At 49.9% G+C, this 22843-nt stretch overlaps 1 protein-coding gene across 1 annotated transcript; it reads right to left on the bottom strand.

Annotated features, from left to right (window-relative positions):
• Positions 1-304: 304 nt before the first annotated feature.
• Positions 305-22443, bottom strand: Meox1 (mesenchyme homeobox 1). The gene is made up of 3 exons (XM_036196746.1): positions 21945-22443; positions 2908-3080; positions 305-1473 (listed from the first exon to the last, which is right to left on the bottom strand). Exons 1-3 carry the CDS (start codon positions 22405-22407, stop codon positions 1351-1353), a joined length of 759 nt encoding a protein of 252 aa, XP_036052639.1. The 5' UTR covers positions 22408-22443; the 3' UTR covers positions 305-1350.
• Between the last annotated feature and the right edge of the window lie 400 nt (positions 22444-22843).

Here is a 22843-nt window from a genome sequence, read left to right on the forward strand (position 1 = left end):
CCTTCTCTCTTTCCTTTTTTTTTCTTTTTTCTTTTCTTTTTTTTTTTTTGGTTTTTCGAGACAGGGTTTCTCTGTGTAGCTTTGCATCTTTCCTGGAACTCACTCTGTAGCCCAGGCTGGCCTTGAACTCACAGAGATTCGCCTGCCTCTGGCTCCTGAGTGCTGGGATTAAAGGCGTGCACGACCACCGCCCGGCCTCTCTTTCTTTTCTAGACACTGTCTGGGTAATCATTAGATGAGAATCAGCATTACACATGAGAGCCAATGACTCCACATTCTATAAAGAAAAAGACCAGAAACCTTGCATTTTTGTCGATTTATTTCTCTGAGAGTTTTCTTACAAAGTGAATCGACCTTGCACAATTAGCTTGATGTAATCTTAAGGGAAAAAAAAAACATGTGAAGTATACTCTAGGGATAAATGATACATACTCTAACCTGCCAATCCATTTGACAATCATTTCCCATAGCTTTTATTTTTATGTGTGTGTGTAGGGAACTTGGGTTATTTTTAAACAGCCATGACCAAATCTACTTGCAAGAAATTAAAATACTTGCTGACTTCCTTCTGCAACATCAGCAGGGACTGGGAGACCCAGCATCTAATACTGAGGCTGCTGTTGCTGAAGGCTCTTTGCCCACCAAACCTTTCGGCAGCATCCTTAGAAGACATGTCTGAGGTCTGAGCTGTGCATGTGTGTGAACCTGGGAGTTCTCACCAAACAGCCTTTGGGGAACACACAGGATAGGCCAAAATGCATCCCAAGGAGGAAGAGGGACTGTTTTCCTGTCCTGGTTTGTAGAGAGTCCTTGGAGAGCACAGGATGCTGCAGCCTGAGAACCTTCTACTCCAGAGGTCCTCATCCATCAGCTCTTGTGCTATCCTCTCCATCCTTAGATACAGGAGCCACTTTCTAGCCTCCAGCTCAATGGTGTGAACATCTGGAGAGGGTTTTGCTTTCACAAGTCACCAGCTGGAACCAAGGAAGGGATTCTGCACAGGCCAGATGGGGGCCAGACCCAGAGGAGACCTTGATGGAAGAGGAGGACGGCAGGATGTGTGGGGAGCCGCCAAGAGACCCAGAAAAAGAGTGCCCCGATGCTGTTTCTAGATCTTCCCAGACCAGCAGGTACAGTGGAGTTCAAGAGAGTGTGGGAAGCTGAGGCCCTGGGGGAGGGGTTACAACCTCTGGGAAATTCAAGGCTCCCACATACTGGGTAATTCCACATCTAAGAGTCATAAGGCATGCAGAAGCTTCTCTGGGTTGGTCGGAAGAGGTGACAGTGGGACTGGTGGAGAGTGTAGGAAAGGGGGTTCAGTCTTTCTTGGTGTTTGGTCTTTGGTGCATCTCACTCTGAAGTTGGAGAAGCTGCAGAGTCCCCATCCTCTGGGTCCTGCTCATGAGGGGACACGGGCTGACCCCCCTTCACACGCTTCCACTTCATTCTTCGGTTCTGGAACCACACTTTGACCTGAGGGAGGAAGCAGAGGAGTAGGGTCACTCCAGGGTCACTCCAGGGCCAGGGTGACCCTCACCATGCTGTTGCTCAAGCTGAGTGGGTCCAGGATCTGGAGCCCTCACATGTTTCTCTCCATCCCCCAAGGGTCCAGGGAGGGGGAAGGAAGGGAGAACAGGCAGATCTGCCCAGAGGCCTGCCTGGGCCTCCAGATGTCAGGCGGGGTGTGGGGGGGGGTCTCTGAAAAATCACTCTACATTGCCCTTCTTCTGTACTCCCTGCCTGCTCTTCCAACCCCCCCCCCCCAAGTCTCTCAGCCTCTACTCCCCCAAGAACTGAGAACGGGACCGCAGGCCTCATCCTTCAGCACACTGATAAATCACCTTTGACTTTCTGTGGCTCTGATCAACACATGTTTTAAAGGCTCTGACCTTCAGTATCACGTGACATTGGGTTTATGATCCTATTACAGAGATGGAAACCTGGAGGTCACAGGGGCCGGGATGCGGCAGAGGCAAGATTGAATCTAAGCCTTCTGATTCCAAATCCAACACTCTTGCAGAGCACTCTAGCAACTGAAGACTGCTATTAAATGTTGTTAAAAGCAGGTGTGACGCTTCAAGGAAATGCCCAAGCCAAGGGCCAGGGAACTTTCCCTCAGTGTCCCAGCTGCATATCTGCTACACCTGAGAACTTAATTCAGATGCAGATTCCCAGTCCCACTCATTATTACTGCAAAATTGTTCCCTGGAATCTGCATTTTATTTTATATTAAAAAAAAACGGGTCTCATGTAGCTCAGGCTGGCCTTGAACTCACTATGCAGCTAAGGATGGCCTTGAACTTATGGTCCTCTGACCTCAGCCTCTGCAGTGTGCTGAGATTACAGACATAATACCGTGCCCTATTTACGGTGTGGGGATTAAACCCGGGGCTTCCTGCATGCTAAGCAAGCACTCCATCAGTGAGCTACATCCCTAGCCCATCTTCCGATTTCTTTGAAGACAGTTCCTTAGGCTGGCCTCAGCTCACTATGTAGCCCAGTGTGGCCTTGAACTCACAATCCTCCAGCCTCTACCTTCCAAGTGCTGGGTTTACAGGTGGGTGCCATTATACCTGGCTTTCAGAATCCCCAATTAAACAGTTGTCTAGGTGAATCAGAGGCAAACACTGGTTCAAGTCTGGGGAAATCAGATGTTTTTAATCCTTGTTCACATGAGAAGTACCTGGAGGACCTTTGGAAACCTGGCCTGCTCAAATTCCATCCCAGACCAATTACAGTAGGCTCCATGGGTGGGACTCAGATAATTCTCCCTGGGATGGTTTATGTCAGGTGCAGCTGTGGTTGAGAACCGTGGCTGGGTAGAGGACAGGAAGGGGGTCCAGTCAAGGGCGATGGGAAGGGAGGTGAGCAGACAACAGTGGAACACTGACATTGGATGGGCCCCACCTGCCGCTCTGAAAGGTCCAGGTTGACTGCGATCTCGTATCTTCGGAGCCTGGTCAGGTAGTTATGGTGGGCGAACTCAGCCTCTAGCTCCCGCAGCTGCTCCTTGGTGAAGGCGGTCCTCTCCTTCCGGGCCTTGCTGCCTCCTTCTGGCTTTCCTCCATTCTCCTGGTTGTCTGTGAAGAGAAGGCCCCAAATGGGGGAGACATGAGTGAGCCGAGGGGGGGTTCAGTTCCCTTCCATTAGTCCGTAAACAGCTGGGCAGCATTCTCTGGCTTCTCTAGCATTTTTAAAGGACACTGAGAAGCTGTGGTATTCCTCATTCCTTCTGGCATCTTGTTCCAAAGATGGTCAAAACGTGTTTTTAGTCCCAGTCTCAGGAGCACTCAGCAATCCCTGCACCCACCCAGATTTTTCCTTCCCAAGGCATGTGAAGGTTATGCCCCGCTGTTTAAAGTACCTAGCTCCAGCCTGCCTCCAGGAAGGCCTCAGTAGCCTGCAGCTCGAGGGGCCCTGCACTCCAAGACAAATTCTTAAAGTTCCCAGCGATGGAGGTGCGGTTGAGGGGCACCCTACAGCCTTGCCAGGGCATTCTGGGTATTTGGTATTCTGGCCCTGGAGCCCATGCCTGGTCTGGTCAAGGAAGTCAGCAGTGAGGCAGGGGAAGGGGAAGGCTGCCAGCCACAGGACCTGCAGCAGGTTTGACTGAATACTGGTGTGAAATAGAAATCACTGTTGCACCAGAAACTGCCGGCCACGGGACCTGCCGGCCACGGGACCTGCAGCAGCAGCAGCAGCTTTGATCGAAAACTTGTGTGAAGTAGAAATCACTGTTACAGCAGAAACTCACAGAAGTAAGAGAGGAAGCTCAGCAACCTTTGTATGTGTGTGCACGCACACTTTTGTTTGTGTGTGTGCACACGTGTATGTGTGTGCATGGAGGCCAGTGGTCAACATTGGCTGTCTTTCTCTGTCACTCACTACATTCGGCTTTAAAACAACATGTTTATTTAGTGTGTGGGAGGGAGTCAGAGGGCAACTCGGGAGTTGGTTCTCTCTGTTCACTGTGTGGTTCCAGAGACTGAACCTAGACCACTGGGCTCTTCTGTAAGTGCCTTATCCCCTGAGCCATCTCACTGGCCCTCTACCTTAGTTTTTGAGACAGGGTCCTTCACTGAACCTGGAACTAACCAGTTTGGCTAGATTGGTTGACCAGTAAGCCCCAGGGCTCTTTCTGTCTCTACCTGCTCAGTCATAACATTACAGGCATTCATCACTTTGTCCAGAATTTTGTTTGTTTGTTTCGAGACAGGGTTTCTTTGTGTAACAGCTCTGGCTGTCCTGGATCTTACTCTGTAGACCAGGCTGGACTCGAACTCACAGAGGTCACCTGCCTTGGCCTCCAGAGTGCTTGGGATTAAAGGCCAGAATCTTTTTTTTTTTTTTCCAAACATGGGTACTGGGGCTTGAACTCAGGTCATTGTTCTTGTACAACAAGCACTTTGTCAACTGAACTATCACCCACCCCAGCCCCTCAGCAACCTTTTGGCAAGTCCCCCGGATCAGTCTGGTGCAGGGTCAAGGTTATACACCTTTGCTTTAAGACCAGATTGCTGGGATGTTCCCCAGGCCCCAGCAGCATCGCCATGACAAGGAAGCTGGTCACACATACTGGAGTCTGCCCTAGAAGGCCAAGTCTGGAGAACCTTCTGGAACCCTGGGGCTTCCATTAGACACTGGGGCTCAGTCCTAACCCATGACAGGGCCTGGAAAAACAGTATCCGCCTGCATTTGCCTCTTCTTTACACTAACCCAACCGAGTGGTTTCAGTATTGACCATACTTTACAGACCAGACACAGGAACAGCTTCACCTAACCACTAAGCGGGGAAGGCGGGCTTCAGACCCAGGCGCTTTGGTTCATACACCATCCCAATATGAGATGTCTCTGAAGAGTTTACAAGCTGTGAAGTCTGGTGCAGAAAGGACAGCCCTCATCTAGGATGAAACGTCAATTTTATTTCAAGAGCGGGTGGCTGTGCCTCTCCCTTAGCAGCGGCAGTGGACTAACACACCTGCACAATCAACTAACAATTAACAAAGTTGGACAGGCAACTGCCACAGGAACTGTTCCTGCCTGGGGAGGGAACCGTAACACATCGGGCTTTCTCTTCCTGACTCTTTTTAGTCTTGGAGACCTCGGGTCAGGAAATAGGCTTTCTGTGAGCTGTGCCCTATCTATTTTCATTCTCTCAAGAGAATTGGCCCACACCTAGCTGAGGTCTTGGTCCTCAGAGCCTTGAGCCTAAGGGTGTGCAGTGGAAAGATGCAGGCCGATGAGTCAGGCAAGGGAAGTCACTCAGATCCTTGGCTGGGAGGCCAACGTGTGGAGATGGCCGGGGACCCCACTTTAACCCCGAGATCCAGTTTGCAACTCTGGTCCTGGCTGCTTCCCTTCTCAGGCAACCTGTTTGTAGCTCAGCTGTCTTCTCCTCATCGGCTGCCTGAGAGACGCTCAGGAGGGTGGCTGAAGGCGAGGGAGTGGGGTGGGGGAGGGTACTTGTGGCTCAGCTCTCCATGGGGTCCGTGGTGGATCCCCCACCTCCAACCCCGCAGGCTAGGGGAGGGGATGAGCCGGTCACCGGCTCTCTGCCCAGTGGCCGCCGGCTCAAGGCCGGAGAAGGCGGGCCCAGACCCGGCCAGGATGCCGGAGCGTGGGCTGGACGGAAGGACGTGCTGTCCCGGGGCGGGTCCCCTAGGAGTCCTTCGGCCTTGGCGGCTGCCAGCGCCACTAACCCTCCTGGCGGCGGGCCAGGAGGGTCGGTCACGCAGCGGATGCGAAGGCCTCCCAGGAGCACATCTGACCCGGTTGAGGCCAGGAAGCCGGGGAACCACTGAGATTCACGCTGCCCACAAACTCCTGTCCCAGGGGGCCCCACGGTGTTTCCCAGCGCCTCCTTGTCACAGCTGCAGGAGTGGATAGGCCAGGGGACTTTTACTGCAGATTCAATCTCTACTCTCTTCTTTTCCGAGAAAATAAAGTACCTAGTTGCAAAGCTAATTTTTTTTTTTAAAGACAAATTTTCATGTTATTCGGGTTGACCTCAAGCTTGATAGGCAGTGGAAGATGACCTTCAACGACTCATCTTCCTGCCTCCACTTCCCAAGTGGTGGGTCTGTAAGTCAATGCACTACCAGGCCAGTCTTGCCAAGGCTAATCTGAAAACACAACACCGGAGTCTTGGTCTCCAAGACTTCAGGAAGACCGGGAGAAGCTAATGTGTGTAGGAATGCTCTTAAATCCTAAGTTACAGAGCAAATATCAAGATATTAATTGTTCCAGTGTTTCAATTCCACGAGATGCCATTGAAAAATCTGGGATGGGATTAAAACAGCAGGCTTTTTCTCTTCCATTCTTTCTTTTTTCAGACAGAGTCAATTCATGATGTCCTCAAAGCGATGATTCTCTTGCTTCCACCCTCTCAGTTCCGGGATTACACTTGCCGCCAGGTGTGGCTAACAGCTGGCATGCTCTCTGCAATCAGATGTACCTACTTCCTGGATCCTCACCAAAACCCCACTGCCAGTGGCTCCTCTGATCATCCCTGTTTCTTGGCACGGTTGTGTGGATTAGCTTGGATCCTCTGGCTAACGTCTCTCTTAGGATTGTGACCACTATCTGGCGTATAGAAGGCATTTGTATAAACTACTCTTGGTTAGAGGGAAGAAGCTCAGCAGAGGCCTAGGAGCTTACCCAGCAGTGTTAAAGTGAGAAAAGAGAGATTTGAATCCAGATCCACACACAGTTCAGGTGCACAGTACTGCAATCAAGGAACTCATGCACCCTGACCACAGAGTACATGGTTCTTTTTTAAAAAAACGTTATATATGTGGGTGTTTTACCTGCATGTACGTTTGTGTACCGTGTGTGTGCCTGATGCCAGAGGAGGCCAGAAGAGGACATGAGATGCCCTGGATCTGGAGTTACAGAAGTGTGTGAGCCTCCATGTAGGTGCTAGGAAATGAGCCCTGGTCCTCTGGAAGAGCAGCTGGTGCTCACAACCCCTAATCCATCTCTCCAGCCCCTATGAAGTGTATCTCTATTGAGTCTCCTGCCCTCTCCTTTCTGGATCTGTCTCCTCGTATATAAAGTGATAGGATTAGATGGGACCCTCATTCCCATGAAGAAGTGATGTCAGAGTTCTCTCAAGCCATGAGCCCAACACCCTCCCCGGCTTCCCCTAATTCTTTTGCTTTTCCTCACTGGCCCGGAGGAACCGGAGGCCCTTCCAGCCTTGGACACTCTTGTTTAGCCCATCCCCTCTGCTCCCTTGAGTCACAGCTGATGGTTTGCTCTCAAAGGCCCCTCTCTTCTTTCCATGGCCCTCAGCCCAAAGATCAGAATGCCCCAGGGAGTTTCTCTTCCTGTGCAGGCCCAGGGGAGGGGGGTGGAGGGAAACTATGTTGGCAGAGGCATCTGAAACCCCTTTGGAGAGCCTGGGTCTTGGCACCTGCAGGTACTGGCCTCAGGGAGGAGCTTCCTGACCTCAGCTGAATCTCCCTGTACTTCTCCGGGCCTCAGTTTCCTCATTTGCATGGCAAGAATAGTTACACCCATCACGATCATAAGGCTGCTCAGAAGGCAAAGTGAGACTGATGATGTGTTAGCCGTTGGATGGCGCTTGGCAAACGACACACAGGTGAGCCTGTCTGAAAGGACTGGCAGGAGACACCTTGTTGGACGTGATGTTTGAAAGATAATTTAACAGACCTAGAGAAGGAGATCAGAGGGTACCACAGCCCCAGATCTGTGTACAAAGGATGCATGTCTGCCTGCCTACCTACCTACCTGTCCACCCTCTCTGCCTTCCTCTCTGCCTTTCTCTCTCCCTTCCTCCCTCCCTCCCTCCATCTTCTTCCTTCCTTCCTTCCTTTCTTTCTTCCTTCCTCCCTCCCTCCCTCCATCTTCTTCCTTCCTTCCTTCCTTCCTTCCTTCCTTCCTTCCTTCCTTCCTTCCTTCCTCCCTCAAGATGGGGAATGGGCTGTCCTAGAACTCACTATGAATCTCAAGCTGTCCTTACATTTATGTTGACCCTTCTGCCTCAGCATCCCAAGAATGGGAATTACAGGCACGAGCTAAGATTGTCTTTCAAAGATCTGTCTTTGGAGTGACTCTCCCATTTTCACTCTTTTCGATAGGCCGGCAGCTGTGGCCACTCTCAGCTGCCATTGCTTGAGCCCTCCATGGGGCTCAAGCTTCCAGGACAGAGTAACCATCCACTGTTCAGGTCTGTGTAGGGAGGAGGTGAGCACACTGATGACTTCCTCTGTGGTTAGTGAGGAGCCGCCCCTCACCTCTCTGCCCTCCCCCTGCCCCGTACTGCACAGTCCTCAGATCAAGCAGGACCACAAGGGGACACTCGATAGTGCCCAGAGAAATGCAGACGGGATGTATGTGTGATTGTGGTCCCCACCGTGGGCTTTTACATCATTTCAGAAGGAGCTGTCAGACCTGGCAGTGTTTCTTAAAGTCAGCAGACAGCCATATCGGGGTGACGGAGAGTCTCAGACAGACCCCGTAGAACACGCCTCTTTGGAGGACTGCACTGCTGCTCTCCCATCCTACCGCACCGTTTTGCATGATTTCCAACAGGCCGGGCAGAACTCATTATGCTCTAGATTCAAACAGCATTTGGCGGTGAATAAAGCATTTCTTTCTACCAGACAGAAACTTCTTCTGGGCTTTTAAATCAACACCTGGATCTCAGAATGACGGAGCAGCAAGGAAAGGGGACTCTGGGATGCCCTTATGTCCTTTGCTGGTTTACAGCTGAGCAGAGGGATGGCAAGGGACCTGCCTGTGGACACACAGCAACCTAGCGGTAGAATGGGCCCAGAACTCAGGTCTCCTCCATAGGAAATCATTTACACAGATCAGCCTGCTTCCTGTTACAGCCTCTCCCTAGGATTATTTTTCCTTTCTCTTTTTGCTATGGACAGAACCCAGAGCTCTTATACTAGGCAAGTACTTTCCCACTGAACCCCACCCCAGCCTCTTCTGCTAGTTATTCTGTGTGGCAGGAAAGTACACATGAACCCATTGAACAGATAAAGAGATTAAGACCCAGAGACCACATGGCTTGCTAAGGGACATGGGGTCAGTTTAAGGCAACAGCCATTTGTCAGGGAATGATGAGTATGTAGACTGTACTTCAAGGTGCTCTGGGAACAATGTCTGGGTCGTGGGGGGGGGATGCCCCAGGGAGGAGAGAGAAAGGTCTGTTTGGGGTGATACCTTAGCAAGTCCCTGAAAGAGGAATCTGTGGTTTCCTGAGCTGTCTCGAGGCTGATTCTTTGCCACACTCCTTGGGTCTGACACCTTTAGCTGCAGAAGGAGATTGGAAAGTCCCCTGAGGTAGGCAGGAATCAGACACAGACAGTGAGAGGCCAGTTGGGTGTTCACATCTGGGAGCTGCCTGTCCTCTCTGCTCGGCTTGACTTTTTCACCGGGTGCTGCACCATCCCAATGTCCAGACCCCACCATGGTCCTGCAGGTGCCAGGGAATTTACAGCAGGGAGGGGGCCCTGGGTCCTTCTGGAACAGGAATGCCAACTGGGGAGTCTTCACTGAGAGTCCCTGCTGGGGTGGAGCTGTGAGGGTGGGCAGTATTGACGGAGAGAGGAGGAGCAGGCCAAGAGGAGGAGCAGTGAGCTGAAAGAGGGGTGCAGGAGGGGGAGGGGATGGTAAAGGAGGTGGGAGCATCAGTGTGTGTGTGTGTGTGTGTGTGTGTGTGTGTGTGTATGAGTGTGTGTGTGAATGAGTGTGTGTGTGGTGTGTGTGTATGAGTGTGAATGAGTGTGTGTGTGTGAATGGGTGTGTGTGTATGAGTGTGAATGAGTGTGTGTGTGTGAATGGGTGTGTGTGTGGTGTGTGTGTATGAGTGTGAATGAGTGTGTGTGTGTGTAAATGGGTGTGTGTGTGAATGGGTGTGTGTATGGGTGGGTGTGTGTCCACCCCACCCCCACCCCAAGTACATTTCAAGAGAGCAGGCCCACATCCTCACAATCCAGGTGAGCATTTTATCACTGAGCTCTACCCCCAGCCTGGGGAACAGCCTTTGAGGTGAACTGGAAAGGCACAGACAGTGCTGGGCTTTGGGTTTTTAAGTTTCAGGTGTCATCGTTCGCTGTCACCAAAGAAAGTGTGGGGTCCAGGACCCAGGCCCCTGTCTACACGGTTCCTTTACACTGAGAGCGAAGAGAACAGGAAAATACCATGAAACGGTCAAGGATGGGGTGCACCTGGGCCAGAGGCAGAGAGATGGGTAGGAAGGGCCAGTGTGGGGGCCAAGAGGGGACTAGAGTAAGGGGCTGCCTCTGGGGCCTGCAAAGGCACGTAAGACCTGCTTCTAAACCATCCACTCCTCCCTGCACCAGGTGTCCCTGGTTTATTCAAGCCAGAGTGACAGGTCAGTGAGTAGGCAGCCCCTGAGCTCTACCCCACCCAGACAGTGGGCAGCCCTAAGGCGGCCCTTTGGCTGGCCCTGTCAAGGTCTAATGGTTCTTTGGACCTTCCTTCCCATCTTAGATGTTTGGTAGAATCTGCTGCCTCAGCAGAAACTGACTCTTTCTAGAACTTTGCCACTGTGCATGGTCAGGAGCCTGAGCAGGTGCAAGATGTGTGTGTGCTCAGGCTCCTGAGTTCAGATGCGGTTGAGGCCGGAGGGCCTGTCTGGAGACTGGTCTGTTTTTCAGAGGACGAGCAGGGCAGTAACTGTAACTAAGAGGCAAGGGACCCAGAGGGACACTGGCAAAGTATAGAGTTGCTCTCTCCTCCCACACTGGCCACACAGAGCCCTAGGGCTTCTCCTTGCTGGGGATTCCGGGTTTGAGATGGAATAAGAGGAGCCGCAAAAGCTATATGTCCCTCAACACACACCCTGCCCGGCACTGTACCTAAGAACCGAGCGGGCCTGGTTGAGAGCAGATGGGTCTGACAGAGCCTAGGTCACTGTCCATGGTCACCCAGGATGCAGCCTGTCTCAGGGAGAGACTGTGAAGAGAGAAGGGTGCTTGGGCTCACCTGAACCCCTGCCTCATGGGAGATCCTTCGGTCAGCTCAGCCCACGTGTTTATGCACCTCGACTCTGGGCTGGCTTTAGGATTGAAGTTTGTTGCTTTTGAAAACACCCTTCTAAGTGAGACTTTCAGAGTCCTGATGCATTTCAGATATGTATGGCACAGGATGGAGACCTTCGTGCCAGGCAGTGTGGCATACTCTCAGAGAGCAAGACAATCAAGAGTGAATGAATGAAGGAAGGAAGGAAGGAAGGAATGCTGGGCTCCATTGAGTAGATGTTAAGAGAGTGCCTCCTATGTGCAAACGTGTCACTAGGAAGACTTTACAGAGGAATCTGACCTCCTTCTGCCCTCTAGATCTTTCTATTTGAGGGAAGGTGTAGAGTCACAGGCATCTGTGATTCTGGATGCAAGGGTACCTGGGGTTGATGACATCGTGGAGCTAGGAATATGACCCAGTCCAAGCCTGCAACAAGGGAGATCAAGAAAAAATTCCTGATGGGAGTAGTGGCACATGCCTTTAGTCCCAGCACTAGGGAGGAAGAGGCAGGTGGATCTCTGTGGATTCCAGGCCAGCCTGGGCTACAGAGCAAGTTCCAGGACAGTCAGGGCTACCCAATGAGACCCTATCTTGGAAAAAAAGAAAGGAAGGAAAGAAGAAATAAAAGAAGAGAGATGGAGATAGAGAGAGATGACCTCAACCCCATAAAGGCCCTACATGAAAAGTCCGCTGCTAGTATCATACTCAGTGGTGAAAAATCTCAAGCTTCCCCTCCAAGATCAAGAATAAGGTAAAGATAGCCAGTGGTGGTGGTGGTGGTGGTGGTGGTGGTGGTGGCGGCGGCGGGGTGGACACCTTTAATACCAGCACTCAGGAGAGAGAGGCAGGTATCTACACAGTCCAGGACAGGCTCCAAAAGCTACAGAGAGAAACCCTGTCTAGAAAAACAAAACAACAAAACAAAACAAAAACAAAAACAAAAACCCACCACACCACCTCCAGCACCCCGGCACCAGAAGTTCCAGACAGAACCATCAGGCTAGAAAAGAAGTGAGGGTGAAACCAGGGGCTGGAGGGATGGCACAGCTGTAAAGAGCGCTGGCTGCTTTCACAGAGGTCCTGGGTTCGGTTCCCAGTACCCACACAGTGGTTCACAACTAACTGTAACTCCAGATCCAGGGGCTCTGACACCCACTTCTGGCCTCCACGGACACTGCATACATATGGTGTATGGATATACACGCAGACAAAACACTCATACACAAAAAGTAAAAAGTTTTAAATCTTTTTTGAAAAACAAGCAAGGTAAAATCATCTTGACAGATGCCACAGTCTTACATGTCCCACAAGCAGGAACTTAGAGTTGATAAGTTCATCAAGGTTGTAAAAGAGAATAAAGACATCACTTGTGTCTAAGTATATGAACAACCCAAAAGGTAAGTTAAAGTGATAGCATTAAAAATACTTCAGAATAAGTTGAGCTAAAGAGACCAAGGGCCTCTATCCCGAAAGCCACAGATGTTGCCAGAAGAAATTAAATATGAATAAACAGAAAGACATAGTGTTCACAGACTAAAAGACAATATTGCTAAAATGTCCACACTACACAGAGCACCATAGCAAATTCAATATAAACCCTGTCAGAATTCCAACAACATTTTGGACCATAAGCAAATCCTAAATTCCTTTTTTAAAAACATGACCTTTTAAAAAATAATTTATTTAACTTTACTTTTCTGTGTATTGGTGTGAAGGTAGTAGATCCCATGGAACTGGAGTTACAGTTGTGAGCCTCCATGTGGGGGCTGGGAATTGAACCTGGGTCCTCTGGAAGAGCAATCAGTGCTCTTAACCCCTGAGCCATCTCTCCAGCCTCCAAAACTTAAATTCTTATGAAAATAGAATGTCAAAGGACTCCAAATAGTCATGATAATCTTCAGAAGGAAAGAAAAACTGGGAACCTTGGGCCTCCTAATTTCAAAATGTATTATAAAGTACGATAACCAACTGAAATACAGTGAATGGGATAGAGGAGAGAGGCCAGAAGTTCATTCTCAATAGGTGGCCAGGGCTGCACAATGGGAAGTAATAGATAGCTCTGTAACAAATGGTAATGGGGAGACTGTACACACACACACACACACACACACACACACACACACACACACACCACATACACAACACACAAATACACACAAACGGTGCTGAAATTCCACTAGAATCGGGAATAAAACAAAGCTGTCCACTCCCTCCATAGCTATTCAATATAGTACTTGACATTCTAGCTAGAGCAACAAGACAACTGAAGGAGATCAAGGACATACAAATTGGAAAGGAAGAAGTCCAAGTATGGCTATTTGCAGGTGGTATGGTAGTATACATAAGCTACTCCCAAAATTCTGCCAGGGAACTCCTACAGCTGATAAACACCTTTAGTGAAGTGGCTGAATACAAGATTAACTAAAAAAAATCAGTAGCCCTCCTATATACAAATAATAAATGTGTACGCCTTTAATCTTGGCACTCAGGAGGCAGAGGCAGGCAGATCTCTGTGAGTTTGAGGCCAACCTGGTCTACAGAGTGAGTTCCAGGACATCCAAAGCTACATAGAGAAACCCTGTCTCAAAAAAATCAACCAACCAACCAACCAATTAAACAAACAAAAAACAACAAAACAATCAAACAATAAATGGGCTGAGAAAGAATAGCTAAAACACTCCTGTACAATAAAAGAACTTCTAGAAGTATCACCATTCCTGACTTCAAGCTCTACTACAGAGCTGTAGTAACACAAACCACATGGTCTTGGCATAAATCAGATAGGTTGATCAATGGAATGTAATGGAAGACCCAGACATTCATGCATACACATATGGACACCTGATTTTTGACAAAGAAGACAAAGTTATACAGTGGAAAAAAAGAACGCATCTTCAACAAATGGTGCTGTCATAACTGAATGTCGACATGTAGAAGATTGCTAATGGATCCATATCTATCGTCCTGCACAAAACTCAAGTCCAAGTGGACCACAGACCGCAACGTAAATCCAGACATACTGAACCTGATAGAAGAGAAAGTGGGGAATAGCCTTGAATGAACTGGCAGAGGAGACAACCTCCTGAACAGAACATAATAGTGCAGGCACTAAGATCAACAATTAATAAATGGGACCTCACGAAACTGAGAAGTATCTGTACATTGTCAATAAGACAAAATGGCAGCCTGCAGAGTGGGGGAAGATCTTCATCAACCCCACATCTGACAGAGGGGCTGATCTTCACAATATACAAATAACTCAAAAATCTAGACATCAACAAACCAAATAATCCTATTTAAATTCGGGATACAGATCTAAACAGGGAATTCTCAACAGAGGAATCTCAAATGGCTGAGAAACTTTTGAAGACATGTTCATCTTAGGGTCCTCCTTGTTAACTAGCTTCCACAGTTCCAGAGAAGTTAGCTAACAAGGAGGACCCTAAGAGGGAGGCATGGATTGCTCTGGGAAGGGGAAGTAGATGAGATCTCCCAAATAAACTGGGGGTGAGGAGGGGAAAGAGAGGGTAGGGGATGGGGGATGAGAACGTAAGTGAAGGGAATGGTCGAGCTGGAACAGGGATGGAGTGGGAGAGCAATGAAAGAGACACCATGATAGAGGGAGACATCATGGGAATAGGGAGAAACCTGGTGCTAGAGAAGTTCCCAGGAATCCACAAGAATGACCCCAGCTTAGACTACCAGCAATAGTAGAGAGGGTGCCTGAGCTGGCCTACCCTGGTAAACAGATTGGTGAATACCCTAACTGTCATCACAGAGCCTTCATTCAGTAACTGATGGAAGCAGATGTAGAGATCCACAGCCAAGCACCAGGCCGAGCTCCAGGAATCCAATCAAAGAGGGGGAAGAGGGATTCTATGAGCTAGGGTCATCAAGATCATGATGGGGAAACCTACAGAGACAACTGAACCAAGCTAGTGGGAACTCATGAACTTTAGACCAACAGCTGTGGAGCCTGTGTGGGACTGACCTAGGCCCTCTGCATATATGTTATAGTTGTGTAGCCTGGTCTTCTTGTAGGACTCCTAACAGTGGGAGCAGCGCTGACCCTTTTGCCTGCTTTAGGGACTCTTTCCTCCTACTGGGTTGCCTCGTCCAGCCTTAATACGAGGGGAGGTACCTAGTCTTACTGCAACTTGATATGCCATGTTTGATATGCCCTTTTCTGGAGAGAAACGGAGGAGGAGGAGGAAGAGTTGATGTGTGGGACAGAAGTATGGTGGGGAAGAGAAGGAACTGAGAGGAGAAGAGGGAAAGGAAACTGTGGTCAGGATGTAAAAAAAAATTTTTTTTTAATTACTACAATGAGAGCAAAAAATGGTGCTGAGTCCTTACCTCACACCAAATAAAAATGAACAAGATGGGCTGAGACCTAAATACAACTCCTAGAAATATAAAACTCCCTGGGGGAAGTAGAGGGCAAATCTTAATGACTTTGTATTTGGCCATGTCTTCTTTGGTATAACACCCAAAACACAGGCAACAAAAGCAAAACAAACAAACAAAAAACCAGTGCTGTGGAATAATCCTTATGTACACTGTGAAGATGTGTTGCTCTCACTGGTTTAATAAAGAGCCAACTGGCCAATAGCTAGTCAGGAAGAGTTTGGGCAGAAGCTGAGCCAGACTGAGCAAACACTGGGAAGAAGGACAGAGTCACCAGTCAGATGCAGGGGAAATGGGACATGTACAAAATGAGGTAACAAGCCATGAGCCATGTGACAGCAAGTAAAGGAATAAAAATGGGTTAGTTTAAGATGTAAGAGCTGGTTAGTAACAAGCCTAAGCTATTGGTTGAGCATTTATAATTAATAATAAGTCTCTGTGTGGTTATTTGAGAGCTGGCTGGTGGGACAGAAAAGTCCACCTACAAAACATGGTGAGGGAGATGGCTCAGGGGTAGAGGCACTTGCTGCCAAGCATGAGGACCTGAGTTCCATCCCCTGGACCTACATGGTCAAGGAGAGAACTGACTCCAGCAAGTTGTCCACCAGCATCCACACACATGCCTGTGCCTCCAGCCCCACCCCATGCACAGGGAGGGAGGTCTGCAAACAAACAAAACCAGAAAATAAAAAGTGTTGGCTAAGATGTGAAGAAACCCTCATGTGCACTATTGAGGGGACTGCAAAATGGCACACTTGCTATGACAAGCAGTCTGAAGGTCCTCAGAAAATTAAACATAGGGCTGGAGAGATGCCTCAGCAACTAAGAGTATTCGCTGTAGCTGGGCAGTGGTGGCCCATGCTTTTAATCCCAGCACTCGGGAGGCAGAGCCAGGCGGATCTCTGTGAGTTCAAGGCCAGCCTGGTCTACAGAGTGAGTTCCAGGACAGACACCAAAACTACACAGAGAAACCCTGTCTCCAAAAACAAAAACAAAAACAAAACAAAAAAACAGATGAACAAACAAACAAACAAAAAGGACTTGCTGCAGAGCCATGAGGACTGAAGTCTGGACCCCAGCAGCCAGATAACAAGCTGAGTGAGCACTTTGCAAATGCCTGCAACTCTGGGTCTGAGGGAACCGACTCCCTCTTCTGGCCATCTTACACACTGGCACATGCATGCATGCATGTGCATGCGCGGGCACACAATCTCGAACACACACACACACACACACACACACACACACACACACACACACAAATCTTTTTTTTTTTTTAATTAAACATAGAATAACAGTATGACCCGACAGTTCCACTTGTGGGAATACATCTGAAATGAAAAAAAAAAAAAAATAGTGAAAACACAAGGTCAAAGAGATACATGTACGCGTTTCCTGAGGCATTACTCACAATCGCCTAGTGATGGAAATAAGTGCCTATCAATAGATGAGCAGACAAGAAAAATGTGACAAAACACACAACGGATTATTACTCAGTCTTGAAAGGAAGAGACCCCGACCACGTGCTACCATGTCAATGAAACTTGAGGACTGACCGGATCAGGAAGTATGGACCTGATATGAGTCCCGGGCACAGAGTGGATAAGCCGGTAACAAAGAGACAACTGCTTCGTGAGTCCACACATGAGATACCTATAACTCCCAAGCTCTTTCTGAGAGGCAGGCCGCTGCCAGGAGTTTGGGGGGTCTGATCCAAAGAGAAAGTCCATTTTGCAAGATGAAACGATTCTGGAAATCTGCCCTACAACAGTGGATCTGTGGGTGGCTGCTACCAAAGGTCATCCCCAAATTGTAAGGATGCCGATTTTTCTCTTGTGTGTTTTGGACCACAAGAAGAAAAAAAAAGGACTTCGAAAAGATCGTCCACAAGGAAAGAAATCGCAGCCAAGTCCCTTTATGAAGTTGCAACAGCCTGGAGATCAGCTCAGGCTCTAGAACCACAGGACAGTCTGAAGCCCTGTTTGTTCTGAGACAGCTCTCTCTGCTTAGCTCAGGCTAGCCTCAACTTTGCCATCCTATGCCAGTCTGCCGGGTTTCAGGTGTGGCCACCCCCACTCGGTGGAGTTGAAGCTTTCTGACTATTGTTCTCATTGATATAATGCTGTGCACAGTTAGAGCCACTGACGTTAAACGGGGAGAAAGTACTATCAGAAAGAATGGCTTTTGAGCTGGATGTTAAAATATGTAGACTAGGGGAGAGAAAACTCCAGAGCAAAAGGGCCAAGTCGGGGAGGGAAGAAGAAAAGGCAGGATGTGTGAGGAGGTCAGCACAAGGTGTGGCTCTGTAGGAAGAGAGGAGGAGGAGGAGGAGGAGGAGACGGGGTGAGGGAGAAAGAGAGAAGACAGGAGAAAGTGAAAGAGAGAAAAAGAGGAGGGAAGAGAGAAAGAAGAAATGGGGAGGGAGGGAAGGAGGGAGGGAGGGAGGGGGGAGAGAGAGAGAGAGAGAGAGAGAGAGAGAGAGAGAGAGAGAGAGAGAGAGAGAGGATGAGAATAATGAATAATGAGGGTTTGGATAGTTGTGCGGGGCACTGGAGAAAAGACCTCAGAGGACAGAATTCGGTGCCGGAGTCTGACAAAGGCGCTGCTTGGCCGACTGAGGGGCGTTGGGACCCGGGGGCCCCAGTGCTGCTCTGGGGCAGCGGGGCAGCCGCGCTGGTCACACGCAACCTTCCCTTGAACCTGGTCAGGAAGTCACCGAGAGATCCCCCATTCCCATAAATTAAAGACGACTACAGTAGTAGCCTGACAGTTTACGGGGAAACAGCAGTGGCTTCGCAGCTGTCCCTGCCAGTAGGGATCTTTAACACCCCCGGCCAGGGCTGGGGATGGGTAAGATAAGATTGCACTGCGGGTCTCCCGAGACCTCTTAGGGTGGGGGAGGGGCACCCGGCTTTCTAGATCCTCTTCTATAGCGACTCAGCTTCCAAGGGAGCAAGGTCGGGGAGCAGCGGGTAGGGGTGCGCTGGTGATGGAGATGGGCGCAGAGTCCCAGGCTGGAGCCTCCTGAGCCAGCCAATGTGAGACACAATAACACCCGTCCCTACCCTTCCCTCCACAGCACTAATTGTCACTACTGGAGTTTAGGACAAAAAGATTGCAAGAAGTTCACATATCCCACGGACCCAGGAATTTCTGAGACAGTGCATCTGGAATATTCAATTCTACTGTTCCCACAATTTTTTTTTTTTTAAGACGGGGTTTTATGTATCCCAGGTTGGTCTGGAAACTCCAACAAGCAAAGGACTGCCTTGAACTTCTGATTCTCCTGCCTCCACCTCCAGGCATTCACTATGACATCTTATTTATGAAGTATGGACCAAACCCCAGGGGACTTCAGGCATGCTTGGGTACTCTACCCACTGAGCTCCACTGCCAGCCTTCATCCTATGTTCTTAAGCAACAGTTCTCAACCTTCCTAACGCTGTCACCCTTTAATACAGTTCCTTATGTTGTGGGGACCCCCAACCATAAAATTATTTTCATTGCTTCTTCATAACTGTAACTTTGCTACTGTTATGAATTGTAATGTAAATGTCTTTGTTTTCCAGTGGTCTTAGGTGACCCTTGGGAAAATGGTCTTTGACACCTAAAGGAGTTGAGATCCACAGGTTGAGAACCATTGTTCTAAAGTCTTAGTTCAGGAAATATAGACTCAATACCAGCCACAGCTGCTGTGGAACTTTCATTATGCACCAGAAGCAATGTGAAATTATCAGATCACTGTACTCAACCCACCCAGCTGCTCTAGGTGGTAAGTGACATCGTTACATTCCTATTTCTTAGCTCCGGAAGTAGAGGCTGCAAGACGGTAACAGCTTTCTCAAAGTTGCAATGACCCTGTCCTTCCATCTACCTGACCATGAAGCACAGTGGGCAAGGCCAGTCAACTTTCCTGGGCTGACTCATGGAGTCTTGGATGAGGTACCCTGAATCCCGGCAATCAAGGTAAATAATGTTTGAGTACATTTGGAAGTAGAGACAGAATCAAGAGGTTCAAGGCTAGCCCTGGCTACATAGTGAGTTTGAAGCCAACCTGGCTTATTTGAGACCCTGTTTCAAATAAACAAAAATAAAACAAAAACAATCAAAATTAAGTATCTGGGGATGTAGCTCAGTGGTAGAACTCTTGCCAGACATGTATCAGGCTCTAGGTTGGATCCCCAGGCCCCTCATGGTAATCAGGGATGAACAACAACAAAAAAATTCATTCATTAGAGGATCCAGACCTGACTTCAGACCCCGGGGTAGCTCAGGGGCTTTTCTGTGGTTTGTCTCTTTTGAGGTTTCCAGATTCTGCAGTCAGTTGTGAGCCTTGCCTGTGACATCCAGCCCCCCCCCCCCCCCCCCCCCCCCCCCCGTGAGGCCCTTAGGAAGCTGACCCTCCTGCCTCCTTCCTCTGCAGTTAAATTCCAACACAGGCACCTGGGCAATAAAGATCTCCCTGCTGACCAGCCACATGGGATGGAGGGAAAGTCAGCTCACCGCCCCTCTCCTGAGGTCTGTTTCCACTGCTGATCTGGGAGAGCCCCAAGAGGGGGGACCCAGGGCCCCCATGAGTGGGGGTCTTTCTGGGTCAGGGGCTGACTTTCCGAGGAGACACGTGGATGCTCCCTCTCCAAAGCACTGCTATTGGCTACTTGCCAAGAGGGAAGGATGGTTCATTGGGTTTTGCTGAGACTTCGCCTGAGTCCAGAAATCTCCCAGCTCCTGGTCCCACACCCTTGGCCCTCAGTCTACTGGAAAGTGGCTAGGTGCTTCAAGATGCCAACGGAACTGGAGGAGCAAGAGTGGCAGGTACTACCAAGGAGAGAGCTCCAGCCCTGGGTGGGAGGGGCCCGCACCTGCTCTATCCACCCCAACACTCACTCAGTGGAGTTAGTCAGAACGGTTGATCCCACCTGCCAGGTTTAACCACTGGGGCTCTAAAGGGCCTCTCCCCTTAGCCATGAGGATGTACTGTGGTCATCGCCACCCACTGTCAGTACATCCAGAAGGAGCTTCAAGCCTTGGGATCAAATACCATATGAAGACTGGGCGGGGAATCTCCTGAAGGTGTGGAGTTTGGAGTTTAAAATCCAGGGGCTCATTTTACTTCTTAGAGGACCGAATCTGGTTTGTCTGATTTTTCAGACAAGAAATTTTCATCCCCCAAATAGAAAAGTCCAGGCCTGAGTCCTGGGATTATGGTTTTGTGCCACCAGGCCCTGTTCTCTCAAACTCTGTCTTGTTTTTCACAGTGTGGAATGGGGATACCAATAGAACCTGCAGTCCCCATTTGCATTGTGGGACTCAAAAAAACTGCTGTCTGCAGCTCCCACCACGTGTAACTTCCTTCCTTCATCCCCCCCCCCCCCCCCACCTCTCAGAACATAGCCTTCAGGTCTCCCCTTCCTCTCAGCCTGAGCTCTCCAGAGACAAGACCTCTTTTCTAGGATCTAGTGCTCAGTCAAGAAGTGGATACTCCTGATATGAACACTAGGTCAAAGGGGGCTTACGAAGAGAAACCCAGCAAGTTCTCCTTTGTCAATTAGTGCCCCCCCCCCATCCCTGCCTCTGATTAGGCCCGGAGAGGCCCGTTATATGTTCAGGTCAGCGAGTATTTGCTATCAGGAATGTAAGGGTGGTGGGGCAGTGCATTCTGGGCAAGGTGGGAGAGGAGGCAGGGGTCCAGACAAAAGGTCACTAGGGGGTGGGAGGGCCTTATGGGAAGATGAGGAGAAGCTAGGCAGGAGAGATGCTTTATCTCCAACCTCTGGGGGCTTCAGCCCTCAGTAGCCATCTTTATCATACTCCCTGCCAAAGCTGGCCTTGGCCCTTGCCTCCATCCACCTGCTCTCTGACTTTTCCAAGGCTGCTGTGGTCCCCAAAGAGAACCCCTTGCTGCACGGGCTTCCCTGAGGCCCCACCAGACCTTGTCAAGGTGAGCTGTCCGCTAAGTATAGGTACCACCTCTGTGTGGTGGTACTCTGGGCAGTTTGCCCCAAACCCCACTCACCCTCATCTCTCCCATCCCTGCCCCAGACCTGCTCCTCTGCCTCTGGGCTCCTGATAGAGGGTCCTGGGTCTGGGTATCACTCTTAACTCCCAAGCCAAAATCCTGGCTGAATGATGAGCTTCAGCTATGGCTCTGGGACCATTCGGAGGCTGCCTGAGTGTGGTCTCCGTGTGCAGAGGCAGAGGCAGAGGCAGCCTAGCTCAGCAAGAATCACCAGTGTGAACCCCGAGACTCCATCCCGTGCACCCTCCAAACCCTCCTTGACCCATCACTTGCTCACGCACATTCTTTGCAGAGACCCAGAAATACTGGAGGAACAAAATATCCTCCCCGCCACCAGAGACTTCTAGAACTCCTGCAGTATAAGCCGCCTTCACCATTTGAGTAAGTTAGACAATGTCTTTTGAAGTTTACAGTAAGGGTCCCTAGGCTCTGAGAGGGCAAACAGCTTGCTCGGGGTGACTCAGTAAAGGGAAGGTGAGTCCTTCCCACCACCTACCTGACCGCTCCTTTTTCCTTCTGGATGATTTCTTCTCCGTCTCACTGGCGGTGCTCCCAAGTACCATGTAGTCCTCACCCGATCCTCCGGTGCCGTCCACCAGGCCTGGGCTGCCGGCCCCCATCTCTCTGGCGCTCCCAGCGGGGCCTGGGTTGAGCCTTCGCCCAGCTTCAGAGATGGGGAAGTGCCAGTCAGGGGTCTGTGGGAAGGCAGGATGTTGCTCATTGAAGATGCGCTCGGCCCGGGGCAGGCTGTGAGGAGTGGCTGCCAGGCAGGAAGCAGAGAAGTCGGGGTATGCTGTTGTCGCAGGGAAATCTGATTTTTGGTGGAAGGAAAACGGGGTCGGTGGATAATGGGACAGCCCTGAAGCGCTGCTGCCTTCCGAGTGGGGGTTTCGAAGGCAGCCCCAGACGGGGGTCGGGGGGTGGGGGTTCCTCACGCAGCTGTGGGCTACTGGATCCATCTGCTGTCCGCTGCCTGCCTCAGTCCGTTCAAAGGTTTGCACTGCACTTTTTCTGTTCAGAGTTTTGTAATTAAAAAAAAAAAAAATTAACAGTAGACGAAAATGTTGAATGGAAAATTTACCCCTGGAACCCAAACAAAAATTTTGCCTCCAAGTCCACAAACACGTGGCCAGTAACACGCATGTGCATGCCCACACCTGTCTAGGCTTCGTGGCTGCCTTCCTGGCCCCTGACACACGCTGACTATCGGGGTCCCTTGTGCGTGCATTTGTTACTTAGGGCGCTAAACATTTTGACTGTCCTGCCTCTGACCCACCCACACTGACAAGCTCTCTTCGCGGGGACCCTGAGTGAATGCCTGCAGAGGGCTGGACCCGGTGGCCCAGACACACTTTTAAATCCTGCGGTGGGGAGAGAGTGACAAATTTCTGAGGT

The sequence above is a fragment of the Onychomys torridus genome, chromosome 8 (assembly GCF_903995425.1).
Source record: "Onychomys torridus chromosome 8, mOncTor1.1, whole genome shotgun sequence".
Lineage (NCBI taxonomy): Eukaryota > Metazoa > Chordata > Mammalia > Rodentia > Cricetidae > Onychomys > Onychomys torridus.

Bases quoted from the DNA above. Each gene is read 5' to 3' on its own strand.
- Meox1 (XM_036196746.1), bottom strand. From the start codon at position 22,407: ATGGATCCAGTAGCCCACAGCTGCGTGAGGAACCCCCACCCCCCGACC. The intron at 3,081-21,944 runs GTAGGTGGTGGG...TTCTCTTCACAG, and splicing joins AAGGAAAAAGGAGCGGTCAG to ACAACCAGGAGAATGGAGGA. The intron at 1,474-2,907 runs GTGGGGCCCATC...TTCCTCCCTCAG, and splicing joins TGGACCTTTCAGAGCGGCAG to GTCAAAGTGTGGTTCCAGAA.